Source organism: Stenella coeruleoalba, assembly GCF_951394435.1.
Source record: "Stenella coeruleoalba genome assembly, chromosome: 5".
NCBI classification, from domain to species: domain Eukaryota; kingdom Metazoa; phylum Chordata; class Mammalia; order Artiodactyla; family Delphinidae; genus Stenella; species Stenella coeruleoalba.
In genome coordinates, this window is record NC_137150.1 from 46,474,159 (window position 1) to 46,500,603 (window position 26,445).

General features: G+C 37.9%; 1 protein-coding gene across 1 annotated transcript in view; it reads right to left on the bottom strand.

Moving 5' to 3' along the window:
• WDR49 (WD repeat domain 49) overlaps positions 1-26,445 on the bottom strand; it is a 133,533-nt gene that overhangs the window by 33,517 nt on the left and 73,571 nt on the right. The window contains 6 exon segments of the mRNA XM_079921400.1: positions 795-959; positions 2,600-2,603; positions 2,609-2,697; positions 4,622-4,731; positions 14,986-15,125; positions 18,306-18,470. Coding sequence (XP_079777526.1) covers positions 795-959; positions 2,600-2,603; positions 2,609-2,697; positions 4,622-4,731; positions 14,986-15,125; positions 18,306-18,470 — 673 coding nt within the window.

Consider the following 26,445-nt stretch of genomic DNA (forward strand, 5'->3'; position numbering starts at 1 on the left):
CTTGTTCTCAGGAGCAGATTTTTACTCTGGGAGCACGTAGGCTGCATCAACACCACACTAACACAGCCATTGAAGACAAAGGGGAAATTAAGCAAAGAGTTATTCAATCTATTATAATATCAAATAACTATGGTAAATCATACGTTAGCGTACATCTTAGAAGAAGCTCTAACCAGAACTCCAACTTATTCTGGAAAGGATTCATAGTTGGTAAAGACACCCAAAGCATTACCCACACCAAAAATATTAAGACAAAGAGCAGGCAGCTCTCTTGACCTGGGATCAGCAGTTAGCAACAGCTATTTCAAATGTTGCTATTGCCCCCAATCTCCAAGTTTGTCACTATTTTCTCATAGCCCACTTTGATAATAAGTGCCAGTGCGGTCATCTCAAGACTCAACCCTTCTACCCCATGCAGACCTAAGCTTTGGCTCGTATATTTGGAGCATATTTCTTGCTGTGCCCTCTACCCTACCAAATCTCTACGCCATGGCTACAACACCAATTCTGATCGTTGCCGAGTTTTTCTCACTCTGATCCTGACATACGCAGCACTGTATAAATTGCTTGTGGGGTCTGGTCTAGCTCCTGTTCTTGGACCCATCCTCCTGAATTCTAACCTCGTCTGCCATGGCCTGTGGCTTCCTGTGACCTGGTGCTGACTGTTCGCTAGACGCAGTCAAACTCTACAAGACCTAGATCGGATTAGATTGAACTTTCTTTATTGTTCCCTGCTCCAACACTTCACAATATATCAAAGCAGTCTACGGTCAAAATATAAATATATATTTTACCTGTGGCTGCAATGTTTTTTCTTGCTTCAAGGAAGCAAAGCCTCATAACAGCTTTATTGCACTCAGTGTCTGTCTCAAAGGAACAGGCTCCCAGAGTGGCCTGGTCAGCCATGGGGTGGGTGAAGCAGCTCCTCCCGGCACCAGGAAGCTTTTGAGGCTCTCTATCTGAGATGGAGAGAAGCCAGGTGTCTTAATGAAGAGACATATGCTTTTCAAACAAAACACTTATGAAAAACAATAGGCTCACCCCCATCACAGCCTCCAAAGACTCCAGCAAACCTCATAATGTTTCCAGTCAACATCTACGGAGCCTTGTGCTGTTCACTTCCTCAACCCCAACTACAAGGATTGCTTGATTCCATTTTTATTTCTCATACTCCGTACAAGCTTACTGTGTTTTCCCTTGATGTGAATTAATAGGGACTTCATTTTATAGTCCCTGCTAACACCTTAGAGATCCTGATATGTTCAAGACAAATGTGATTTTAATATCATGGCATTTTCAACTTATTAATCATTAGTATTAAGCTTGCAAATAATTTAATGAACATGAGATACGACTGTGTAATGTATTTCAATGATCATTCTTAAGCAATATTATTTTAGTGAGTTACCCTGGAAAGGATATTCCTAATGGTGCTTCAATGATCTAACGATATCATCTCCAAGCCACACTAATAAAAACTGGGGATATCCATCCCAGAATCTATAAACAGTCTGCACACAGTTATGAAAAACCTATACAGAGGTGTCTTCAAAATTTCAAAGCAAGAAATCTATAGCAATGCCTCTTGTGTCTTTTATGCATTTGACATTATCTGCTTTTCTCTCCTATCTGACTGTCTGTTTTTAATCATAGCCACAATTAGGTTCACTATCAGAACAAGACTGTGCTCTCCTGAGGACTACTGCAGACAAAGACGCAGAATTCCACCCTCTCCATGGAGAATTCAGATGAACCCTCATGATTAGCTCTTTGGACATAAAGCAGGTCAGAGTTTTATGCCTGCAGCCAAGTAAACTCTAAATCTCTTAAGTTAGTCATCTTCCTCCTAAAAAATTACTCCCTTAGCTTTTCACACACACACACAAAAGCTGTATCTGATGACCACTGCTTTCATAAGGTCTAACTCAGCCTCTGTGAGTTTATCCAGTTGAGACAACAGAACCTCACTGGGCCCTGAGGAATGACATATTCATTACCCAAATAAATTAGTCTAAGGAAAAACCTTTAGTATCTAAAGAAACTAAAATAAAATGTGAAAAGCAATTGTCAAGACATTTTGCTTAAGTATAAAATATTCATCTGCTATGCTAAACTCCCACCAGACACAAGTTACTCCCATCTCATGCTTCTCACAGGTTTCTAAAGCAAGAAATAATTTAAGATTTCCAGGTGGTATAATATTTAATACAAGCTCTAGATTGAGCCTGAGCAGCCTATCAAGTGAACACGAGTTCCCATCTTCCTACCAAGGAGCGCCCAAGGTTCAGCCAAAGGCAATTTGGCGAGGTTTATTGGCAAAAAATAAACTAGATAAAAATGAGAGGCCTGCTCCCTGCTGTCAGTAATTCAGAAACGCTGATATAGCATAAAGAGAAGGAACGGCAGCCACGGAGAATTTGCTAAGCCAAGTAAATCTCAAGGTTCTTTTTAGTCACGTTGACGAGACGTCACTAATCCCTTGTGTTGATAGCCAATCATCTATAATTTAGGAGCAAGCTGCAGCAGGTCCATGAACAAACAACCAGGCTTACTGTGGCTGAACTCAGCCACCTTATTTTAGCTGCAAGCTTAGGCTCACCGATTTGGATTTTAGCAGCCGCTGATAATCAGGGTGAAGGATATAGTGAGCATTTTCTGTGCTACTGTTCCACAGGACAGTTTCTCCATCATAGCTCCCTATATGAGCCAAGACAGAGAACAGAACTTGCCTGAAAGTTAGATAGAAAATATGAGCAACAGCAATTAGAAGAAATCATTATCGAAATAACTTACACGGAATCTGACGCTTCGTAAGTTCTCACTGTGTATTTGGAGACATGAACGAATAGTAATTACTAGTGTTTTTATTAAACTTTAGAACTTAGAAACTTCATGAAATATCTGTTCAGTAAGTGTGACAGAAATTATTGTTATATCTTTTTCATTTTATAGTAATAAAGCATTCAGAATAAAAGCTTTGTAACTAAACAGCTTGAGTCTGAGTCCCGGTTCTACCACCTACTAGCTGTGTAACCTTGGGCAAGTTATTTAACTTTACCTGATGCCACAAGTTCTTCACCTATAAACCTTGGTTAATAATTTTATTTTTTTCATAGGGCTGCTGTGAAGAATGAAAAGCACTTAGTGCCTAGCATATTACAAATACTGAAAAAGTGTTAATAATTTTTGTCATATTTGTTTATTATTGGGGGCAAACAAATTAAGTCCTTCTTGGTTTCTGTTTCCTACAGTCTTCATGTGTGTATGTGTGTGTGTGTGTGTGTGTGCATGTGCGTGTGTGTGTATGTGTGTTCTTTTTTTTAATTGAAGTATAGTTGATGTGTGTGTTTTCTTTCAGTTCCTTCTCTTTTATGTCCTTTATTGAATGCTGCTTTCTCCAATATTAAAAGTTTCCCTACACAAAGTCCTTCCCTACTGCTCATTACAGAAAACATAGAAAAGCCCAAATAGCGAGGCTAAGTCTGACCAAGCCTGTCTCGGGAGGAGCAGTGCAAGCCCAGACCACTGCTCTCAGCAGCCCAGTGAGGAAAGCTCCCTAGTGAGCAGAACGCCAACATCAAGTGGAGAGCAGAAGACAAGAGCTGAGTGGGCTGTACTGATGGTGTCTTTCTTGGGATTTGGAGAGAGAAGAGAGTAATACATGCTGAACTCTGTAAACTGCCCGAGGATGATGGGTTTCCACGGATTACCTGTCCATGGGAGTAGACTTCCAGCAGCTACATAGCAAATTCAACTGCAGAGTTGGCCCCCCAGAAGATAATCAGGCAAGTTCTGAAAACAATGAAACTGTAAATGTAGATAGAGCAGGAAACCTTGTATTGTAACACTTCATAGATATCCAAGCTCTTTTCCTGTAATTTTTCATTCTTCTTAATTGATGACATTTCTGGTTCTATAAAAAAAAATTAGTCTGTCAAAATACAGACTTGATAATTTCATGGTGCAATCTGTCTCTATAAATTTATTTCTTTGGCTGGAAATGATTCAGCAATTTCTGATCCTTTAATATATCATGTCAAAGTATGCCTGTAGATCCTTTCAAGAGCTTGGATTTATAGACGTTTCATGAGACCAGTCTTTAACCAATGTTATTTAGACTAAACTGTGCCACAGGGTTAATGTGTTCCCATTATAAAATATCTGAGTACCACGGAAGTGTGATTTGTACCCAACAGCCCTAATGCTGCTCCTCAAAAAAGGACAATGAAAATAAAACTTGTATTTACTGATGAGCTTATTGTGAGCACTGGGTTAAATCCTTACACAGATTATCTTGTGCAATCTTTACTATAAACCAAGATACTGATATATTATTATTAATCAGAAAAAATTATAATTTAGAGTTTAAATAACTTTCTCCATATGAGGTAGTGGCAAGTGGTGGAACCGTTATCTGAAGCCAGGTAGCCAAGCTCAGGAGCTGACGGTCATAACCATTATCACCCAGCCCTAGAAATAAGGACCAAGAGTATCTCTAAGGTCAAGGACTGCTTCTTTAAGAAATCTTTTCATTTTGCAGTTGAGAAAAGGCTTTTTCAAAGTGAGTGAGGCAAAAAAATACAATTTTCACAACTGATGGTCACGTGAAGGTTCAAGTAACCTGTAACAAGAATTTGTGGAGGTAAAAATGCAGTGCGTACGATATCATTATGGTGTTGTACTCCTCCCTTCCATTCTTCAGGCTGGATGAAAAACTGATTGAAGTTTTTACTTAGAGTAAAACAGAGTAATAGCCCTAGTAAAAAAGGATATAGCACTTCGCTGTGGATATAAAAGTGATATAGATATTGAGTAGCCATCATGCACTTGGATGGTGTGATTTGAGAGGTCTAAAAGATGCTGCTGCCCAAAATTTTATCCCTACTTTTCATCCATAAGGCTGAATCCCCACACTGAACTTGCTTTTGGATTCTCTCCTGAATTCTCTGGCAAATTATAAATATTTAATATCAGAAGGTTAATCTTCCTTTCATAATCATTAAACCAACCATGCATGCATCTATCAGATTAATTATCCACAACCAAGACCCTAAAACAAAATTTCTCCAACATGGAACCACCAAAAGGGTTTTGACAGTAACAATAAAAAAGGGTAGAGTCTGTGGGTCCTTTTTCATACAGCATCTTGAGGAACTATATTTGTGGAACACTTGAAAATGCCACTTCAAAGAAATGGGATGGAGGACAGATATGTTTTCAACAGAAACAGTAGTTTTGAAAAGGTCAGTATTCTGGGGCACTTCTGGTGAATTTGAGGACAGACCAGAAAAGACAGAGAATGAAATGTCTTGTGCCTGGTAGAGAAAGGAGGAGCCTAAAGTTAAATTGGGGGGGCATCAAAATATGGGGCCACCGTGTTTCCTCTTGATTCCAACTCTGGCTCCCAGCCTCTGGTAAGCCTCTCCCTCCTTCTAGAGCCACACACATTTCAAAGGAGCATTTGTAACCCCAGGCTTGGTGTCTCCACCCACGTTGTCTCTTCACCTTTCTGAAATCTTGCTTTCTATTCCGCCCACGCTAAAGGTCTCCCAACTGCCCTGCCAGTGTATCTAACTCCTCACCCTCTGATGGATGTGAGTTTGTTCCTGGAACTCTTCTGTTTCCAAACACCCTGCTCCTCTTCCTGCCTCCCCAACCTTTCATTCCTTGTACTCTACTTCATCTCCCTTTTCTCTATTTCTCTTGTTAATATGGACATTACTCACTGTCATTCCTCCACTCTCCTCTCACTGCTCAAAAGGGCTTGTTCAGAGATTTTGTACACCATCGTAATTTCCAATCTCACTTCTGTACAAATGGCTCTTAAATTTATCTACATTTAGAACTTTTTCCAGTGTTGAGTCACTCCCACTTGACACCTGACAGTTCCATTATAGTTTCCATCATCAACACATCAAAAATCCAAATGTTTCATCTTCGCTCCACAGGATGACTCCCTAAATTCCCAAAATTGGTTAATAGACCAGAATTCCAACTTCCTGCATGCCTTTCTCTTCTCTAGTCAAATAAAATACTCAGATTCTTCCTCTGTGATATGTTACATATTCATTCCTTCCTTTTTATTTTAAATAACCAATGACAGCTTCCTAGCTCAGCACTCACTAGCTCATGGTGGAAAATTTTTAATAGCCTCTTAACCCATTTCACTGTTTCTAGGCTACACATCTCTGGTACATTCTTCATCCTGCAACCAGATTAATCATTCCATTCAGGAGCTCTTAATATACATTCATTCTACAAGCATTTCTTTTCTCCTTGGAAGTCCCTGTTCATGGTGCTGCAGGGGACAGAGCCATAAATATAAAGTGATTAAAATGCAAACTGAAATGTGCTAAGTGCCAAGGAAGTACTGACCAACTGCCATGGAAATCCAGGTGTAGCAATCACAGAAGGCTGAGTGAAGGGGTTATTTTTGAGCTGGACCATAATGGATGGGTAAGATTTGGAAGAGGAAGTCACTCTAGGCAGAGTGGGGAAACAGCATGATCAAAAGGTAAGGCTAAGGCCCTGTTAAAAACCATTTCTTAGTTTTTTCCATTTCCTACATGACAAAATTCAAATGTCTCGGGGCCTGTTATTCAAGATCTAATAATATTTGGATCCAATCAACTTTTTTAGAGTTTTTCCCTTTATCCTTCTATCCTTGGTTTTCAAAGTAAAATGTGAATGTCCAGCTATTTGAGAGGGCTACTAGAAGCCACAGGGTAAATATGGCATGCCTTCCTAAGTGTTCATTTTACTCAAAGGGTTTTAGGGAAAATATTTTTATATTAAAAATAAAGCTACATCCCACTACTGGGCATATACCCTGAGAAAATCAAAATTCAAAAAGAGTCATGTACCAAAATGTTCATTGCAGCTCTATTTACAATAGCCCGGAGATGGAAACAACCTAAGTGCCCATCATCGGATGAATGGATAAAGAAGATGTGGCACATATATACAATGGAATATTACTCAGCCATAAAAAGAAACGAAATTGAGCTATTTGTAATGAGGTGGATAGACCTAGAGTCTGTCATACAGAGTGAAGTAAGTCAGAAAGAGAGAGACAAATACCGTATGCCAACACATATATATATGGAATTTAAGAAAAAAAATGTCATGAAGAACCTAGGGGTAAGACAGGAATAAAGACACAGACCTACTGGAGAACGGACTTGAGGATATGGGGAGGGGGAAGGGTGAGCTGTGACAGGGCGAGAGAGAGTCATGGACATATATACACTAACAAACGTAAGGTAGATAGCTAGTGGGAAGCAGCCGCATGGCACAGGGATATCAGCTTGGTGCTTTGTGACCGCCTGGAGGGGTGGGATAGGGAGGGTGGGAGGGAGGGAGACGCAAGAGGGAAGAGATACGGGAACATATGTATATGTATAACTGATTCACTTTGTTATAAAGCAGAAACTAATACACCATTGTAAAGCAATTATACTCCAATAAAGATGTTAAAAAAATTTAAAAATAAAAAAAAATAAAGATACATGAATTCATGAAATAGAATGTAAAATTCACCTGGATTTTATAGATAGAATGCAAGTTTTCAAATAACTTTCTTGCTTGTAGGAGCTGTTTTGAGCTGTTAGGAATATTCAGAGGCTGTTTCTGAAGCACATCTCAGGTTCAAGCCAAGCAATACTCTTACTGCTCTCTAAGTATGCTTTGCATTTCTAGCTGCCTTTTTTTTTTAATTTATTTATTATTTATTTATTTATTTTATTTATTTTTGTCTGCGTCAGGTCTTAGTTGTGGCACGCAGGATCTTCGTTGAGGCATGGGGATCTTTCGCTGTGGCGCACCGGCTCTTCGCTGTGGTGCGCGGACTTCTCTCTAGCTGTGGTGTGTGGGTTTTCTCTAGTTGTGGTGCACAGGCTCCAGGGCACATGGGCTCTGTAGTTGTGGCATGCGGGTTCCAGAGCTTGTGGGCTCTGTAGTTTGTGGCACGGCGGGCTCTCTAGTTGAGGTGCGTGAGCTCAGTAGTTGTGGCGTGCAGGCTTGGTTGACCCGCAGCATGTGGGATCTTAGTTCCCTGATCAGGGATAACCCGCGTCCCCTGCATTGTAAGACGGATGCTTTACCACTGGACCACCAGGGAAGTCCCCTAGCTGCTTTGTTTTTATTCATGATGGGTTCTTCGATTCCTCCATAGATTTCCTTTCACACACAGACCCACATCTACCTGTCTACACACCCATTTGTTAAGTCTATCTTGTTCTGTAGTCTTTCTTAATAACTAGTGCTGAAAGAAATATTTCCCTCTTCTGACCTCTTACATCATTTGCAGTTTACTTACAACATTTAATTAATATTATATAGTCTCTGCTCCTCTGCTAGATTGTAAGCTCTCAGAAACCAGGGATCATGTCTTATTTTACAACCCTCAGTGGCAATCATAGTGACCTACACATATTAAGTATTCAATAAATATTTGTCAAATGAAGGAAGGAAAAATTCTCTGCTCAGATGTTACCTCCTTGGGTAAGCCTTCCCTGACCACCCAAGCTAAAGACTCTTCCTTGAGTTTCTCATTCTTCATCTATATCATTTTTCTTTATTACATTATCATTATGTGATATTGGGGTCTTTACCTATTTGTCTGTTTCTTTTCTGTCTCTCCGACCATAAGTAGGCTCTAGGAGAGCAAAGACTTTGTTTCTTCCCCTCAGCATCAGTAGTGCCTAGAATAGTACCTAGAAAATAATAGGCATTTCATAAAAACTTGCTGAATCAATATATGAATTATTTTATTTTTAAATCAATAATTTAATGTTACCTTAGTATTAATATAAGGCTTAGCAAGAAAAGATAATATAAATAAGGTAATTTGCAGTTCTGAAATTGTCATTAATCTCATAATAGCTTTATATGCATATATTTTTAATTTTCTCTCTACCTGTTGGTAAGTTTGGTTGAAGAGGTTACCTTTTGGGAATGGAGAATGTGAGGGTGGGAGTGAGAGAGAAGTGATCAGTCCATATCTCTTCTATTATCTCTCAGACAAAATACAATGTCAGATGTCTTCTTTGCCAAGCTATCCATATTAACTAGGTATATTTAGGGAGTACCACCCAAAGGCACAAAATCCCTTTCATAAGATGGTATAAAAAGCCCTTCTGATATTTGACCTTGTGTGTCAAAATGGTGAGAAACTAATTAGCTGCCACCTTTCCCTTGAAACCTAACCTGAAACTTTCATTTGAAATGAGTTATCCTTAAAATACCTTCAGAATCCACACTGTATTTCTTACTTTGTACATTTCCAAGATAACTATTTTTTTTAAGTTTGTACTTTTGCCAAAAGTAAAACTGAAGTGCAGAATGAGCCCATTTTTAGGCCATTTTAGGAGTCTGAGAGATTTGTTCTTTCTGACATCGAAGGAGTTTACTAACTCCATTCCACACCTCACATTTGAAATCCTGGGAGTACTGCTACCGAGTCTTTGTGTCTTCTTGTGATGCCAACCTTATCTCTAATTCAGAATTTAGATATGATGACCAACTCTGTGAAAGCAAAATTAGTTTACCTGTCCAGGGCAACATTTTTTTGAATGTTTTAAAAAACAATCTCTTTTAGGATGAATGAGATAGGAAAATAACTTTTACCAAAACTTATCATGTAGAAATTGTCATGGTGAGAACAAATGAACACAGTCAACTATTTGTTCCCTCGGAGATTAATTGTTCACGTTTTGTTAGTCCAATGATCATAAGAACGTATCTGTGTTCAATCCATTGCTTTTTAGGCCAAAAGGATTATCTCAAAGATAGAGAATGAGGTCAAAATAAATCAGTTCATTTTTATTCTTTTTCCTAAAATTTGCGGAGTCCAATTTTGGATACTGAAACTGTCACAAAATTAGTTTTGAGGGTTACTTGTGAATTTCAAACATACTCGCCCCCTCCTAGCCTCCAACAATATTATTCAGAATAAGTCACAACTTTGGAAATTTTCATTCTGATTTTTATCCTAATAATAGAAACTGACTGAGTCATATATAAGATTATGTATAGTTCCCTAGCAAGGCAATTATTAAGAATTTAATATCTTGTGATACATAAGTTTTATTGTTGAGGAACTTCAAATCCCTAATCTCATTTCCCTTAAAAATACTTTTAGAAATAAAATTATATCAACAGCTATTTACTGACCATTTACTTTTTAAAGGACGCTACTATCAATCATATTTTCAGAATTATTTCTAATTATATGAAAGATTCTCTTTTTATTTGTATAAGTCTAGATATTTTAGAGATAAAACCTTCATAAAGAGAGGTTTCTCCTTTAACTAAAAGAAGAGAAATAAAGTGGGGAAAACAAAGAGCTTGAGTTTATTTCTACAGAGAGTTGCAAATACAGAATCATGGAATTTGAGGGCATAAAATTAAGATAAAAATAAGATGAAATCTTAAACTATTATGATTATTTATTTGATTTCACCAGAACTATACATATTAGATGACTACTTTTAACAAATGCAAAGGTAATTGATCATCTATTCACTTAGTTTTACCAACATAAATACGGCTAGGTATTTAACCAGGTATTTTTTAACTGACCCTATGTCAATTCACAACTTTGTCTCTAAGCATATTTTGCTTAAGGTGATAAGAAACATATTTCTAGAAGTTCTGAATTTGGGGCTTCTTTTTTCTGATGGAAATATTCTCTAGATATGAAAGGTCATATTTCTAAATAACCAGCATGGGCTCTCTGATTCAGGCTTTGCTTAGGCCCATTTCACAGCGACATTTTCCATATCTTGCCTTGTATGCTTCAACTCCCCAACTAGAATGTGATGCCCTTGAAGGAAGGAATCCTGCTTCTTCACTTTCAGTCCATCATTGTTCCTAACTCCATGTTTTCCATCTAGGTGCAGTTTAAAGATATTTGTGGAAAGGAAAGGGGAAAAATCATGGTAAGCTAAAATTCTAAGGTATTAAGTTGATAAATGTGTGGGTTTTTATGTGTTTCTTCAAGTGCACAAAACTGATTCATTAGCTTTGACATGACCAACCTACTCATTCATATTATTTATTTAAAAGTATATAATTGATCTCCCAAGATTTAATGACTCCGTCTGTAACTCAGGAATGGTGGAAAGAGCATGGACCTTGGCATAGAATTCTAACTCGGCTGCCTGCTAGCCTTGGCCAGGCTACCCAACCTCTTCAAGCCTTGCCTCCCTCTTTGTGAAAGAGAATTGGTAATACTTAGCTTTCTGGCTTACTGTAATGAGAGAATAGATTTGAATAGCTAGTCTGCTTTCCTCTAATTCAGAGTGTAATTACTGGGTAATCAATCTCTCTAACCCTCAGATTCCCTGTCTATTCAATAAACATTAATTAAGCCATTCAACAAATATCATTGAGCATCTAATGAGCCCCAGAAACTATATATATATAGCATATGTATATATATATATATATATATATATATATATATATATATGCTTATTAAATGCTCAGTATATATATTCTTAGGTTAAATAAAGTACAGGAAACTAAATAACACAGAGACAAAAGGGGGCATATTTCCACCCTGGGCGTAAAGAGAAAGGTTCTGATGGAGAAGATATATGAATGAGACTTGAAATAGGAATAAACATTAGCCACATGAAGAATATTGGAGAGAGTTCTAGGTAAGGGGAGAGAATAAAAGCATGGGGTTGAGAAACAGTACAGTTTGTATGGAAAGAGTCTGACAGCAGGTTGTTATTTAAGTTTGGAATGTACACAAGAATGGGTGAGTATGAAGCTCAGAAAAGTCCAGGCCAGAGGGCGTTTCGTGGGTTTTCTTGTAGACACTTTAAAAAGCTTTAAACGGGGAAGTGACATAGATTGCATTGTAGAAAGAAATCACTGTAGAATTCATTAAAATGAGCAAGTCTACTTAAGAGGTAAAAGGGAAGCATTACTAGAGGAAAGGACAAATAAGAAGGCTGTGACATTCATGTATGTAGAAATGATGCTCTGAATTATACAGTTTAGTAGTAATAGGAACAGATTTGAAAAAAATATTTAGAATATAAAATAGATAAGGCTTAGAGACTACTTGGTTGTGAAGTTGAGTGAGAAGGGAAAACCAAGGTGGATGAACAGGGTGTCTAGCAATTAACTGAAGTTCCGAATCTAAGAGAAGAAGCAGATTTGGGGAAAGGGAATGAATAATACATTCACTTTAGAATATGTAGAATTGGGGATTGCAGTCAGACGCATCCAGGAAGCAAACGGATAAGTGAGCTTGGAGAGAGAAGAGCTGAAGATAGAGATTTGAGATATCTATAAAATATTGCCTACCTTCCGAGAGGAAGCTAAGGATTAAGTTAGTGTACATAAAGTGGGTAATGCTACAAAGCACTATGAATAAAATAAATTGGATGGCATATTTATGCACCTAACTCAATAAATGTAATTTCTATTCCATCTTGGGCAGAATTATCCGATCAATTTCTTTATTTAAATAGAGCCTAAAGTTAAAGTTACAGTATAACTTAACAGCCTCCTCTGGGTTTTAAAGAAAGCTTAATAAGCTGACGGTCAATCTCCCAGTTATTTCTTCTCAAATCACTAAACTATTATGGAGTTGGCTTAATGGACCATCCTCCCCAAGCCAGAACCAAAAAACCGACCTGTTCTCTTGCTTCTTTTGCTAAATGCCTCTTGGTTAAAAAAAGACCCTGCGAAGATCCTGCAAAATCCATCCTAAGGCAAGACCTTCTACTTAGGAAATATAATTTTTAAATTCATCAACATGAAAGTAAAACAATATAATTGAGAATGCATTCATTCAACTTTCAATTCCAACCACAGGGATCCAAGTCCTGACAACCTTGTGGAAGATGGAAAAGATGGAGGAAAATGAGAGGAGTGGTAAGTTTTCCTCCACTCATTTCAATCCTCCCAAAAATTCCTCCCCAAGATTATAGAAAGTGACCAAAAACCATGCTGGGGAAGCTAGTAAAGTAGTCTTGTTCAGGCTTCAGAGGTGGCACTAGGTCTCTCTCTGACCAGACAATGACGCTAAAGCTGGCTGCATGCCAAACTGCTGAGCTACACCCAGGCCAGCAGGGGTGGCACCAGCATACATTGTAAACCATTAGATAAAACAGGGGGTAAGTCATGGGACTTCTTGCACCTTGAGGGTCTGGCCAGCCCCCGGGGCTCAAGGACATTCTCAGACTTAAGAGTTAAGACCAAGGCATTTATGACAACAACCAGAGCTGCAAACTTCCACGTAGGCTGATCGTTATCAGCCTGTGGCCTGGTGCTAAAAGCTGGGGTCCTTTGAGTGGCAAACTGAAGTCTCAGCAATGGAGTGGACGCACCGCCTGGGACCTTCCCAAACGGGACTCCAGATTGCTGTTCAAGGGACTTCCCAGCGCTGCTTGGATCTGGATGTAGCTGCTTCCCCAATTCGGTGATGTGTAAACCTGTCTTTACCATTCTTTCTTAGTTAGTTATACTATTCTTTTCTTAATTAGTATACTGTAATCTCTGTTAATTCAATAAACTCTCTCTAAATTCTTGTTTGAGTGTAGAGCGGTTATTTTGCCAGCGAATCCTACTAACCTTGAAACCGAACGTAAGGCTTTCAGCAAAACACACCAATACAGATCAAACCATTGGGTGTTCTTTTAAACCACTTTTGAATGACTCTGTATATCTAATCTTTAAAAATGTCCCCCTGTAACCAATTAAAAAACTCACATTTGATGCTATTTCTAGCCATGGATGTATAAAAAATTAACTAAGAAAATGGTGTGTCTCCATAGTTTTGACTAACATTGATTAAGTTTTAAAGTTCTTTTCTGTTACGTTCAAAATTTAAAGTGGCTCAGCTGTATATTACACATCTCCCCTGCCATGATATTAGAGAACTTCACTTATTCATTGCCATAGGCTAATTATAGAGATCATTAGGCCGTAGTCTGCTGGAGTGGTTATGAGTCATTGACGGATCATGATTGCTCCCAGGGATGTGAAGAAGCTGTGTCTTTCAAAGGTGGGGATGATTAAATTAGTTCTTAATAGCACATAGAATATACATCCTATTAAGTACTATAATGAATGAACTATACTTTCTTTACTTATAGTCAAACCACCCCTGAAAACTAAGCTGTGTGTGTGGGTCACTATATTTTCTAGTCTGTGTTTACATTCACATTAGGCAAAAGCCTTCCCTATGACGGATAAAAATCCCCAAATAAATACTGCTGGTTTTCTAGGTATAAAATCTGATTTAGTCCTACATCAAACCATTAAGATCATATTTCTATAGTGAATAATCTTGTGTAAATTACCTATTAGAGCAATATTTTGTGAACTGTCGAATTTATGGACAATATATTTTCAAAACACATCACACTTTAATTTTCCTAGTGCTTATACAATGCCATAGAAAAGGCCATTTATGATCCCTTAGTTCTCTCAGGAAAAGAGGAAAGAAAAGTAATTTTCCTTATAATGAATGGAAAAATTGCTCCTTGAGAACAGTAAGTGGGCTGTGAAAGGCCCTTCTCTGCACTGATATGAAGGAGGTGCTAACATAGATTTCAGCAGGCTGTTCCCCTCTTGTGCTGTCATTTAAACTAAGTAACAAGAGAAGAAGGAATGAGTTCCTTTTACAGTTGAAGGAATGCAATTTATACATTAAGAATTTATTGACTATAAAATTTGGGAAACTTTTGGATTTAATCCCCAGGAAGCGGTATTATGTTTCTATCTGGAATGGTTAAAGAAGAAGATTCCCAAAGCCAGGAGAAAGCAATGAAACACTTCTCAAAGCCACTCAAACTACGTGATCATAGAATATTTTATTCACAAGCATTCAGTCAATTCCAAATAGAATTTCACTCACCTAGGTCACCAGCGAGTTAAAGACGCAGAATCAGTCAGGATTTCTATGTTCTTTTTTCCTTTAGATTTTGATTTAAATAAAACTTTCTCCTTTTACCTTCCTACAGTTTTGCATGAAGCACATCATACCTGTCCCAGCCTGTAACCAGGATTTTCTTCTTAAGAACCAGGATGTGTGAAAACTCCACAGCTCCCTCTTGCCCAACATTTAGTGTGTGGTGACGATAGCCATTGAGGTCCCAGACCTTCAAGAGAAATAGTAAAATCAGCTTTGAGACAAGAAAAGAGAACGTCTTCTTCAATGAGTACATTAACAGAGTGTAATAGGATTATTTTACACGGTTTTGTTTACATCCTGGACTAGGGTTGATTCACTTGAGATACATAATAATTAAAGAAAATCCTCTCACCATTTGAATTTAGCTATTATATTTATTACTCATTTTGTAACCTTATCAGTCTATTCTAATATTGTTGATTCAAAGGCTATAAATAAGTGTATATTTTTTAGGGGGAGACAATACAAAATCATGAAAAGCCACATTTTGGAGTCTGTCAAAATCCTGGTTCTTTCTCAAAGCGTCTTTCTAAATTTTAGTTTCCTCATTTATGACACAGGACCTTTACTCTTCAGGCATGCTTGGAATTTTAAACATCTAATACGGAGCCTGAAATACAGTCATCATGTCCTAGGTTTCCTATCTTCTGCCAATAAAACCTCCTGTTGACAGTGCGTGCCAGACCCAAGCCCACAGAAGCACAAGCAATTCCAGTTTACCTCCTCGGGCAGTGGGTGAGGACGTAGACCTGATGGGTATACTTTAAGAGAGAAGGTCATTAGGTCACCAGCAGTTAAAACTAAGCCCTGCTATGAAATATTATTGTTCATCATCAAAGAGCAAGTTGGCACCTTCTATCAAGATTAAAACACATATACACTTTGCCTCAAAAATTCAACTTCTAGAAAATCATCACACAGAGACACTCATATGTATGAAATGACATATTTTGAAGGATATTCTGGATGCTTTGTTTACAAAAGCTAAAGATTTAAATCAACTTAATTGCTCACTAACAAGAGACTGAACATCAGAATATGGAATATCTACAGTAGCATATAATGTAACTATTAAAAAGAATGAGTCACCTCCAAGTGTCCAAGCTTTGCCCAGAGTCGACCAGCTATGGAAACTTAAAGCAAGTTGCTTTATCTCCTTGGGCTTCAGTTTCCTCCTCTGGTATAATAATAGTACCAACCATGTAGAGGTGTGTGTGTGTAAAGTGCTTAGCTCAGTGCCTGGCTCATAGTAACCATGTGATAAAATTTAACTAACATCATTATTGCTGTTGTTTGCATTCATATGAATCAATGTCCAATACAGGAAAATGCAGAGCAGCATGGACAGTGGACTCTGCCACTGAGAAAAAAATGGTGTTCATGGTCTAGAAAGATGTGCAAGAAACTAGTACCACTGGTAGCCACAAGGGAGGAGCTGGGAACAGGGGTAAGAAAGAGACTTTCTCTTCACTGTATATCCCTTTTATGTTTAAAATCTTATTGTGTGCATACATTATTCAAAAGAATTAATTTAAAAACAGACACTTCAAAACTGTGATAAATAGGGCAATACTTTTAAATCTTTGATTGCATAGGTACTGGGTTTTAGATTCTAAATTATAAATGAGATTGGAAAATATCATTCATTCTTGTTTCTTCATAGAATATGGCCAGCGCAGCTCAACCTTGATTTATGCATCCGACATACCTACACTGAAATTGTCAAAGTTCAGAATTCTGTTGTGCTGTTGTGATAAAGATAAATGTACCTTCAAAAGCTGTGACTGTAATACTAAATTCACATTAACTTCTAACATGTCAAGGCTTGAGCTGAGACACTGAGGGGTATACATGCTCTTCACCCACATCACTTTTTTCTCCTCTAAATATGGCTCTTAACAAGTCCACCTAAAATAATACCCACAAAAAAGTATTGTAAAGACCTGACTGTCTCCAGATCCTACCAAGCTGTGACCCTTAGCTGGGACCATTTTTGTAACCATCTACAAGTCTGCCCTACGCTAGACTCTATGACCAGTTATTCCCAAGATAGGGATAAAAATAATCTAATCCATTCCCTTCATTTTTCACTTCAGCCTTGTATCCAAGGACTGGTAAGTGGGATTCTCACTTGTTCCTTTTGCCTAAGCCACTGTCTAATACTCCAGTTCCAGTTATTCTTGTTTTATTCTACCTTGACTTATTAGGATTGGGATTATCCCATTACCTTCCCACATTTTACCAGTTCTCCCATGAACTAGATTACTTTACTTAAACACATTCTCCCAGTCCATACCTCATGCCATTACCCTTTCCAGAGGCCACGTTCTGCTGATTTCTAGAGATTCTCACTGCAACATGCTTCACACTGACATTTGCAGCCTGGAATCTCCCGGAATACTTGCCCCCAACTTCCATAATGTTCTACCTACATATCTAGGTAGCTTTCCACTACCCTCCCATGCAGCCTACCTGAATGCATCTTACAACCTAACACAGAAGGTACATCTAATTAACAGTCTTCTGACCCCAGTTAGGACAGAAATTTGAGAACCATTCAAAGCTTATTCAAGAAACTGCCTTCTGTTGCCTCAGACTGTCACAAGTCATCTCTCATCCAACACTGTCATCTCTCTTGAAGCTGAGAAGAACAGAGAAGATTCACTGGTAAGCATGATTTCAGATTGTAAGTATCTAGTTTTGCCTGAAATTTTGATCACCTTTGCAAAGTAAAATACCACTTTCCTCCCAGAAGAAATTAATAATAGTTACAAAATTTAAAAGCTGAGAGGATGAAATAGTGTTAGTTTAGGATGGATAATAAATAAAATTATGATTGTTCTTCCTACTTTCCTTCTTTACTGTCTTATTACCTTCACATAAAAATGCAGATTACAAAATGGGTAACTTCTAAATATTCATTTTCCAAAAAAATTTGCATCTATGCAATTTTTAAAGTTTACTTACTTGTCCTGATTTCTCATTTTGTATACCAAAAAAAAAAAAAAAAAAAAAAAAAAACAGAAAGAAAAATGAAAACTAGAGACATTAGCTGAAGCACATGAAAATTATTCAGGCTTCTTATTCCCCAGAGTGGTCCTCTATGACTTTCTGAAATAAGTAAGCCAAGTTGTGTTTTGATTCTAAATAATTTATTCAGAAAAACCATTTATTCATTTTTCCTCAGAGGTTTATTTTCCTAACAGCTTTGTTATTAGATGGTTTGGGTTATTTAGCTCTTCTTATCTTCTCATCTCTCTTCTTGAAAGGCCAAAAATACCAACACAAATATAGCCAAAGCTGTGTCTCCTCACACAATATTTTAGCCCCCTCATATCTGGATAGAAAAGCGTCACTGTGTTCGCACCTTTACAGTCCCATCTGTGCTGCCAGTCAAAAGCCGTGTCTCATTTGCATCGAGGGCCATTGTGCTGATTTCTGCGTTGCCATGGCAACCAGTAAACTGTTTGATTTTCTGCCCAGTGTCTATCATCCAGAAGGAAACCGTCGACCCCGCATCAGAACTGATTACCTACAAGAAAATAACACTGTAGAGAAATTAAATATAGTTCCAGAATCCACCATTTTTATTTAAATAAAATATCCAGCCTGTGCATTTCCACCAGTGAGATTCCCCCAACAGTGACAATCTCGTAATGTATTTGCTTTCTTTTTATTAAGCTGATAACATTTCAATTTCTAGGCCAGAACTGAGGTAATGAAGTCATGATTCTCTTTATCAGAGAAGATAGGAATCTTCTTTCCTTACCCAGCTTAGTGTCTAGAGGCCATCCTGAAATCGAATCCTACTGAAATAAACTTATAAATCTTTCACATTTCGATGAGAAACTTGATTTTATCAGTCATGATGTTCCGACACTATTTACTATATGAAAAGAAACCTTTTATTATATATTAGCTTCCATTTAGCATTCGGAAAATAAAGCACTACCAGCCATTATGGGGAAAAGTTCATTTCAGCAAGTTGCTAGAGTTACCGCTTCTAATGCCGTTAGTCCCTTTCTTTCCTCAAGGTACTGTGTATATTTTTACAACTAACACAATTTTTGATGGGTCACTAAAAACAAAGAACACAGGAAGGTTAAATATAAATCTGCATATACACTCCAAGAGGAAGGCAACCAAACAAATGCAAGAAGGGATAGGATTATATATAATAGTTCCATAGTAAGAAATTCAATAGTGTCAAGTAGACTGCTAATTTCAGCTCTAGGTATTTAGGCATCCTTTAAGAGATTTATAGGTTAAAACTACCTTGCCCATATGACTTTCAGACGCAAAGGCATGAAAGAAAAAACAAAAAAAACACTGAACATAAAAATGTGTAGATAGAAAGTTGCCTGAAGCAATATCTAGATTTTAAGAAAATTTAAAGTGCATCTTTACCCACTTAGGTATTGATTACCAATGTATAAATATAAATGTATTAAGAATATGTTAAAATGTCACATTTTCATAATTAAATGGGTTAAAGTTTATCAAATATATGTTCGGAAGGCCTGGATAACTGGCTGTCATACATGTATTCACTCATTCATTCACTCATTCATTCACTCGACAGGCATTCACTGAACGTCCACTGGGTGCCAGCTCCATGGGGGCAGTGGGGCTTCACTGATGCCTCCCTGCTCTCAAGGGGTCTATAGTCTAGGCTTGTACACTAGAATCACTTTAAAAATCACAGTTGTGTACCAGACCAGAGACTCAGACTTGATTGGATCAGGCAGTGGAATTTTTAAAGATCTCTGCAGGTTATTTAAGTATGCAACCGGGTCAGGTACCACTGGGCTAGAGGGAGAAACAGACAAGAAGTAAATCAATGCCCAACAATCCTACAAGTTTAGAGGTATCACTCCTGGGTGATCTGGGGGCACAGAGAGTAAAACCACAAATCCATTCATTGGAGTGGGGAATGGGGATAAAATGTGAGGAGGATCCATCAGGGGTTGAAGATAGGAACATGTATGTATTGAGTGCCGAGCCCTTTACACCCACTACCGCATTTGATCTTGAGAGAAACTCTGTAAAATTATGTTATCACCCTCTCTCTACCAGTGATGAACTTGAGATTCTAATCAGTTAAGTACCATTCCCAAGCTTATATAACGAGGTTTGAATCCTGGGCCTTCTATGACAGACACATCATAAGGCCTTCCTCTATTTCAGCATCCTACCCCAGATAATTAAAAGTGATGAGAAGACAGAACTTGGAGGCTATTCCAAGCATGAGAAACAGTAAGAAGTGTAATGGAGCCAGAGTACAGACGATGAGATAAATGGTGGAATATCAGGTGAAGAAGCAAACTGACGACAGATATTTGAAATCCCTAATGAGCCATGCCAGAGAATAATGGGTAGTGTGTATTGTTGTTTTTTTTTTAAACTGGGAAAGGGTTCATGGCTTTCATTGGTTATCAGTGGCATGTATGACTCAAAATAAAATTAGGAGCAATCTCTTTGTTCTTAATAAGGAGGAGAGAGAGATTGTATTTTTGTTGGTTGGTTTGTGAAGGTACCTCTGGCAGCAGTGTGGAAAACGAACAGGTTGTGAGAAGACCATTTAGAGGCTGCTGTATCAGTCCAGGTGGAGATGCTCACCTGAGACAGTAGTCCCAGAGGTGAAAAAGAAGAGGAGGGATTGAATGAAAGGGGCACCGTTTAGCAATCTTTATGCCTCAGCAAAGAACTGATCGTGAGTGTGGGAGCTCTCGCAGACCTTTTTCCCCTGATATTACAACTGTTAATCAGACAATTTCTTAAATGATGTAAAACTATGTCTATGCTACACATTTTCTCTCTGTGAAATCAAAAGTAGCTTCAAAGTTTAATTACCGTTATTAAGCTACAGTGCAATTTCTAGAACAAAAGACCTGGATCTTCATCATAATGTGACCTAACACTTTAATTATCATTCCATGTAACTGTGTTTCTATTTGTTTTGGTTTGTGCCATATGCACGGTGGTTAAGCACTGGCTCAAGCCAGCATGCCTGAGTTTAAATGTCAGTGTCTGACCTTGGATTCATTACTTAATCTCTCTAAGCTTCAGTTTCCTCACCTATAAACCAGAGAGAATCACTGTCACTACCTTAAACCATTTTTAAGAGGTTGAAGTGAGCTAATATCTGTAAAGCATTGAGCACAGTTCATGGCATACAATAAATGTCATAAAAGTTAGCTAGTGTTACTATTCTATTTAAGCTTAATCATCTGACCTTTTATTTGGACTCATATCCCTTTTCACATCCGAATCAATTTAAGAAAAACATTTAATGTCTTGTTTTTTTCCAACCATGAGAGTGAATGTAGACAGCTACATGTCAGAAACCAGCTTTTAAGATGTACGTTGAAATTTAAAATTATATCACAGTTGGAATTTTCTCACATAACTATTTAAGAATTTGGATTGTATTCATTAAAGATAAAGCCATGAAAACATAATATTCCAAGCATGAGTAAAAATTTTGATAGTCATCTTTGAAGAAAAGGTTAGGGGATTTTATGATTTCAATTCAAAAAGCGTTTATTGAGCATCTATTATATGCTAGGCATTTCAGTACTAAAAGATGGGTATTCCCTGATAGAAACAAAAAAGGCAAAATAAAGTAAACAATGTTCAAAGAAAGACTTGCTTACTTGTTTAAGACTGGCATCACGCACATTACAAAGCATTTCATCATCCACTCACCACTTTTATCTAATGTAGACATTCGATCAAGAATTAGTAACCTTTGCTTTTTGCTATTTTGCACTCTCCCTCCTCTGCCTTACCTGGCTAAACCCCAACATACTGTTCATCACTTTTCAGCACTTTACTCATTTCACAATTTCTCACGAAATCGGAATCAATAATGACAACAGTGTACAGCCAGTCAGATTTCATTTTATGGCAATCTACCTTAAGGCGCAGTCTTCAGGAAAACAACGTGTTGAAATGCAAGGACCGACTATGTCACAAACACACACCTGGTATTAACCAGAATCTGCTCAAACTATGACAATATCAGAATACAAGAATAACAAGGCAGGTGAAAAGATGTTCAAAGTCAAGTGAGAGAGGAGGGCGTTTCCCATCACTTGGCAGATGAAGTGGTTTGACTACAGGACCGTGAGGACCGTGTTTTTAGCAAGCTGTTTTCATCTGCAATAAACTCCAGGAATAAGTATTGGCATCATATTTATATGCCACATTTTGATGATACCAAGTCCCTTTAGGTTTTCAGTTTCCTCTTGACTGCTTCTTATCAGATGAGACCTTAACCTCTGAGGACAGGGCCTTGGCATCTGCAGAGCAGAAGCGGCACTTTCCTAATAACTACACTTCAGTGCAAACGGACCCTGTGAGCAAATCTTTCTGATGGAGGCACGCTCCACCTATGTACCTGAGTTAATAACCGTTTAGGAACATATGGGTCTTTTTTGTCTCTCTCATCTGAAGCTGTCACAGCCAATCAGACAATTCTAAGATATGTGAGGCTCTATCCATGTCCCCTAATTGTCTTTTTGCTATTCCAACAACAATAAGCACTTCTGTTCTCTTTTATATGCATCTCAAATTCTAGGTCTAAGCAAGAAAAACCAAAAATTGCAGCAGCAAATATTGCTGGCTACCAAGGGATCAGGACATTTGACTTAATTGCTGTTTATAATTTTATTTTTTTAAGTCAGTGCTGTTTGTGGTCCCATAATATAAAGCAGGTTGTCTCCTTTATTTCTATTTCGCATCGAATCTCTAGAGGTTACTTACCAGTAAGTAGTGAAGCGAGGAGAATGATAATATCTCAGAGTACTGGTACAGACAAAGAATTCAAATATTTTAAGGCAGCCATTCTCTATTTATAAATCTGATTTGTCAGAATATCACTTCTTTGTAGATTAATTTGTAATTGGATCTTTCAGACTCATTCCTTTAGTTTGTCAAACCCCTACCGTATGCAAGGCACAGGATCTAGGCATTGGGGATCCAACAGTAAAATATTCCTGCCCTTGTATTTAGTGAGGGAAGAGGGGAGAGATGCAACTAAATGAGAAAAAAAGCATGCGCACACACACACACACACACACACAAATACACACACACACACACACACACACACACACACACACGATGTTTAGCGGTGATAAGCGTTATAGAGAAAAATATAACCAAGAAGGGGGTAGAGATCACTGAGAGTGGGTGAAAAGCTGGGGGCTCTGGGAAGGTTTCCCTGAGGGATTATTTGAAGAAAGACACAGAGGTCAGGGAGGGAGCCATGCAGATACCTGGGTGAAGAGAGTCCCAGGAAAAGGAAACAGCAACACAAAAGCCCTGAGACAGAGTGTCCTTGCTATGTTCAAGGACTAGAAAGGAGGCCAGCAAGGCTTAGGCAGTATGAAAAACGGGAAGGACCATGGGCTGTGACCGCCTGTGATCATTATACAGGTGCTCAGAACACTCCCCCAATCAGTAGGCACCCACAGGGATTAGGGTATGAAGTCAGAAAAGTATCACTTCCCTTTTTTGGGGTAATTTTATTTAGCTTTTACTCCCACTTTGTTCTATGTATCTTTATACACAATATTCTTTGTCTTTCACAGAAAATCTACACAGGAGGTATTATAATTCTTATTTTACACATAAGAAAACATTGCTTAGAGAAATTCAATTACTTGCTCAATGGAAAGCATTAGGAACTCTGACTTTAAAACTTCACCATGTCCCTCCTTCTAAAAAATTGCTAAGAAAAACTACTTCAAAAAATAGTTGAGACTGCATTGGACTTGCAGGTCCTGGCACGGCAAGCTTGGAAGTTGTCACTCCATCCTAACAGTGAGTAAAAACCCGGAAAAACCGAAAGATCAACAACTCCTCTTAGATCAGTAAGAGAAGTGAGGTCACAGGGCAGATCACTGCCCTCCAAACTGGAGAGACCAACAGGCAGATCGAGAAAATCACAACCTACCAGAGCAGAAACTCATGAACTGAAAGCTCCCCAGGAAACAGAGCCAAGAGAGGAAAACCTGAACTGTAACTTACGAACCACTGGAGGCTCAAAGTGGATAAGTCTGAGAGTTAAAAATTCTGGGAGCTGGTGATAGGGGAGCCTCCACAAGTTTATGAGTTTTATTTTGAGGTTATGGACCAGGTTCTCCCTATAAATATTAGAGAAAAATCCCCTCATGCTCTGGCAGGGTCAGAGGGAAGGGAACAGCTTCAAAATACGTCAGACAGCTCTGTTCTTCTTAACAAGGTCTGCCCTCGGGAGAAAATGTATAACAGAGCCTAACTTGCTGGGGTTTCATCAGAGCCTAACTGATATGGGAAAAGAAAAGACAAAATTCTAGCTGGTTCTAGCCTTCTTGTTTCACCGAAGGGTGGAAGACGACTGAGAAGCATAGGTGAAGTGCACAGTCCAGAGGCACAGGCTCACTAAAAGACTGCGACCTAATCACAGAACTACAGAATACTCCTACCCCCACCACCTGGCCACCACATCTCGAAAGGCCTGTTTACGTCAGTCCCTTTGGCCCAGCACAACATGTCCGACTATCAAGAAAATTTACAAAACATACTAAAAGGCAAAATAACATAGTCTGAAGAAATAGAGCAAGCATCAGACTCAGACATGGCAGAGATGTTAGAATGATCGGATCTGGAATTCAAGACAACTAATGTTAATAAGCTAAGGGGTCTAATGGGTAAAATAGACAGCTTGTAAGAACAGGTGGGCTGGGTAACATAAGCAGAGAAATGGAAATCCTTAAGAAGAATCAAGAAGAAATGCTAGAGCTAGATCAAAAATATTGTAACAGAAATGAAGCATGCCTTTCATGGGCTTACTAGTAGACTGGATACGGTTGGGGAAAGCATCTCTGAGCTTGAGGATAAATCAGAAACCTCAGAAACTGAAAAGCAATGCGTGCAGAGACTGAAAAAAAAAATACAGTATCCAAGAACTGTGGGAAAACTAAAGAAGGTGTAACATTCACATAATGAGAATACCAGAAGGAGAAGAAAGAAAGGAAGAGAAGAAATACTTGAAACAATAATGACTGAGAACTTCCCCTAATTAGTGTTGGACATCAAACCACAGATTCAGGAAGCTCACATAACACCAAGAAGGATACATGTAAAAAAACTACACCTGGGTATATCATATTCAAACTACAGAAAATCAAGGATAAGGAAAAGATCTTGAAAGAAGCCAGTGGAAAAAGATACCTACCTTACCTACAAAGGAACAAAGATAAGAATTACACCTGACTTCTCAGAAAACATGCAAGCAAGAAGGGATTGGAATGAAATTAAAGTGCTGACAGCAAAAAGTCACCAACCCAGAATTGTGTATCCTGCAAAAACAACTAAAAATAAAGGAGAAATAAAGACACTCTCAGACAAAGAAAAATTGAGGGAATTTGTTGCCAGTAGACCTGACTTCAAAATAGACGTTCTTCAGAGAAAAGAAAATTAATATAGGTCAGAAAATTGGATCTACAAAAAGAAAGGAAGAATATTGAATAGGAATAAGTGAAGATTAAAAAAACCTTTGTTTTAACCTTAATTGACTTAAATAGGTAACAGTTTGCTCAAACCAATAATGGCAACAATGTATTAAATTATATATTTAATATGTATTATGTATATACACAATGTGTAATTATGTATATAATTAAATTATGTACTTAAGGGAAATGAATGACAGCAATGATGCAAGGGACAAGAGGGAGGAATTAGATTATTTTATTAGTATAAGGTACTAACACTACCTGTGAAACAATATAGTGTTATTTGAAAGTAGACTTGGATTAGTTTTAAATGTATATTGAAAACTCCAGGGCAATCTAAAAAAAGTTTTAAAAAAATATATATATGACTGATAATGCTAAGAAAGGAAAGGAAACAGAATCATTTAAAATACTCAATTAAAACCACAAGAGGCAAAAAAAAAAATGTAAAAGACAAAAATAGGAGCAAAGAATAAGGGCAACCAACAGAAAACAGTAACAAATATGGTAGATATTAATCCAACTCTATCAATATTAACCCAACTGTATCAATAATCACTTAAAATGTCAAAGGTCAAAATGTACAAATCAAGTCAAAGTGTCAGAGCAGATCAAAAATAAGACCAACTATATATATGTAGTCTAAAAAAAACCCACTTGTGGGTCTCTTGTAGACAGTATATATATAGGTCTTCTTTTTGTATCCATTCAGCGAGCCCGTGTCTTATGGTTGGAGCATTTAATCCATTCACATTTAAGATAATTATCGATATGGATGTTCCTATTACCATTTTCTTAATTGTTTTGAGTTTGTTTTTGTAGGTCCTTTTCTTCTCTTGTGTTTCCCACTTAGAGAAATTCCTTTGGCATTTGTTGTACAGCTGGTTTGAGGGTGCTGAATTCTCTTAGCTTTTGCTTGTTTATAAAGCTTTTGATTTCTCCATTGAATGTGAATGAGATCCTTGCCGGGTAGAGTATCCTTGGTTGTAGTTTCTTCCCTTT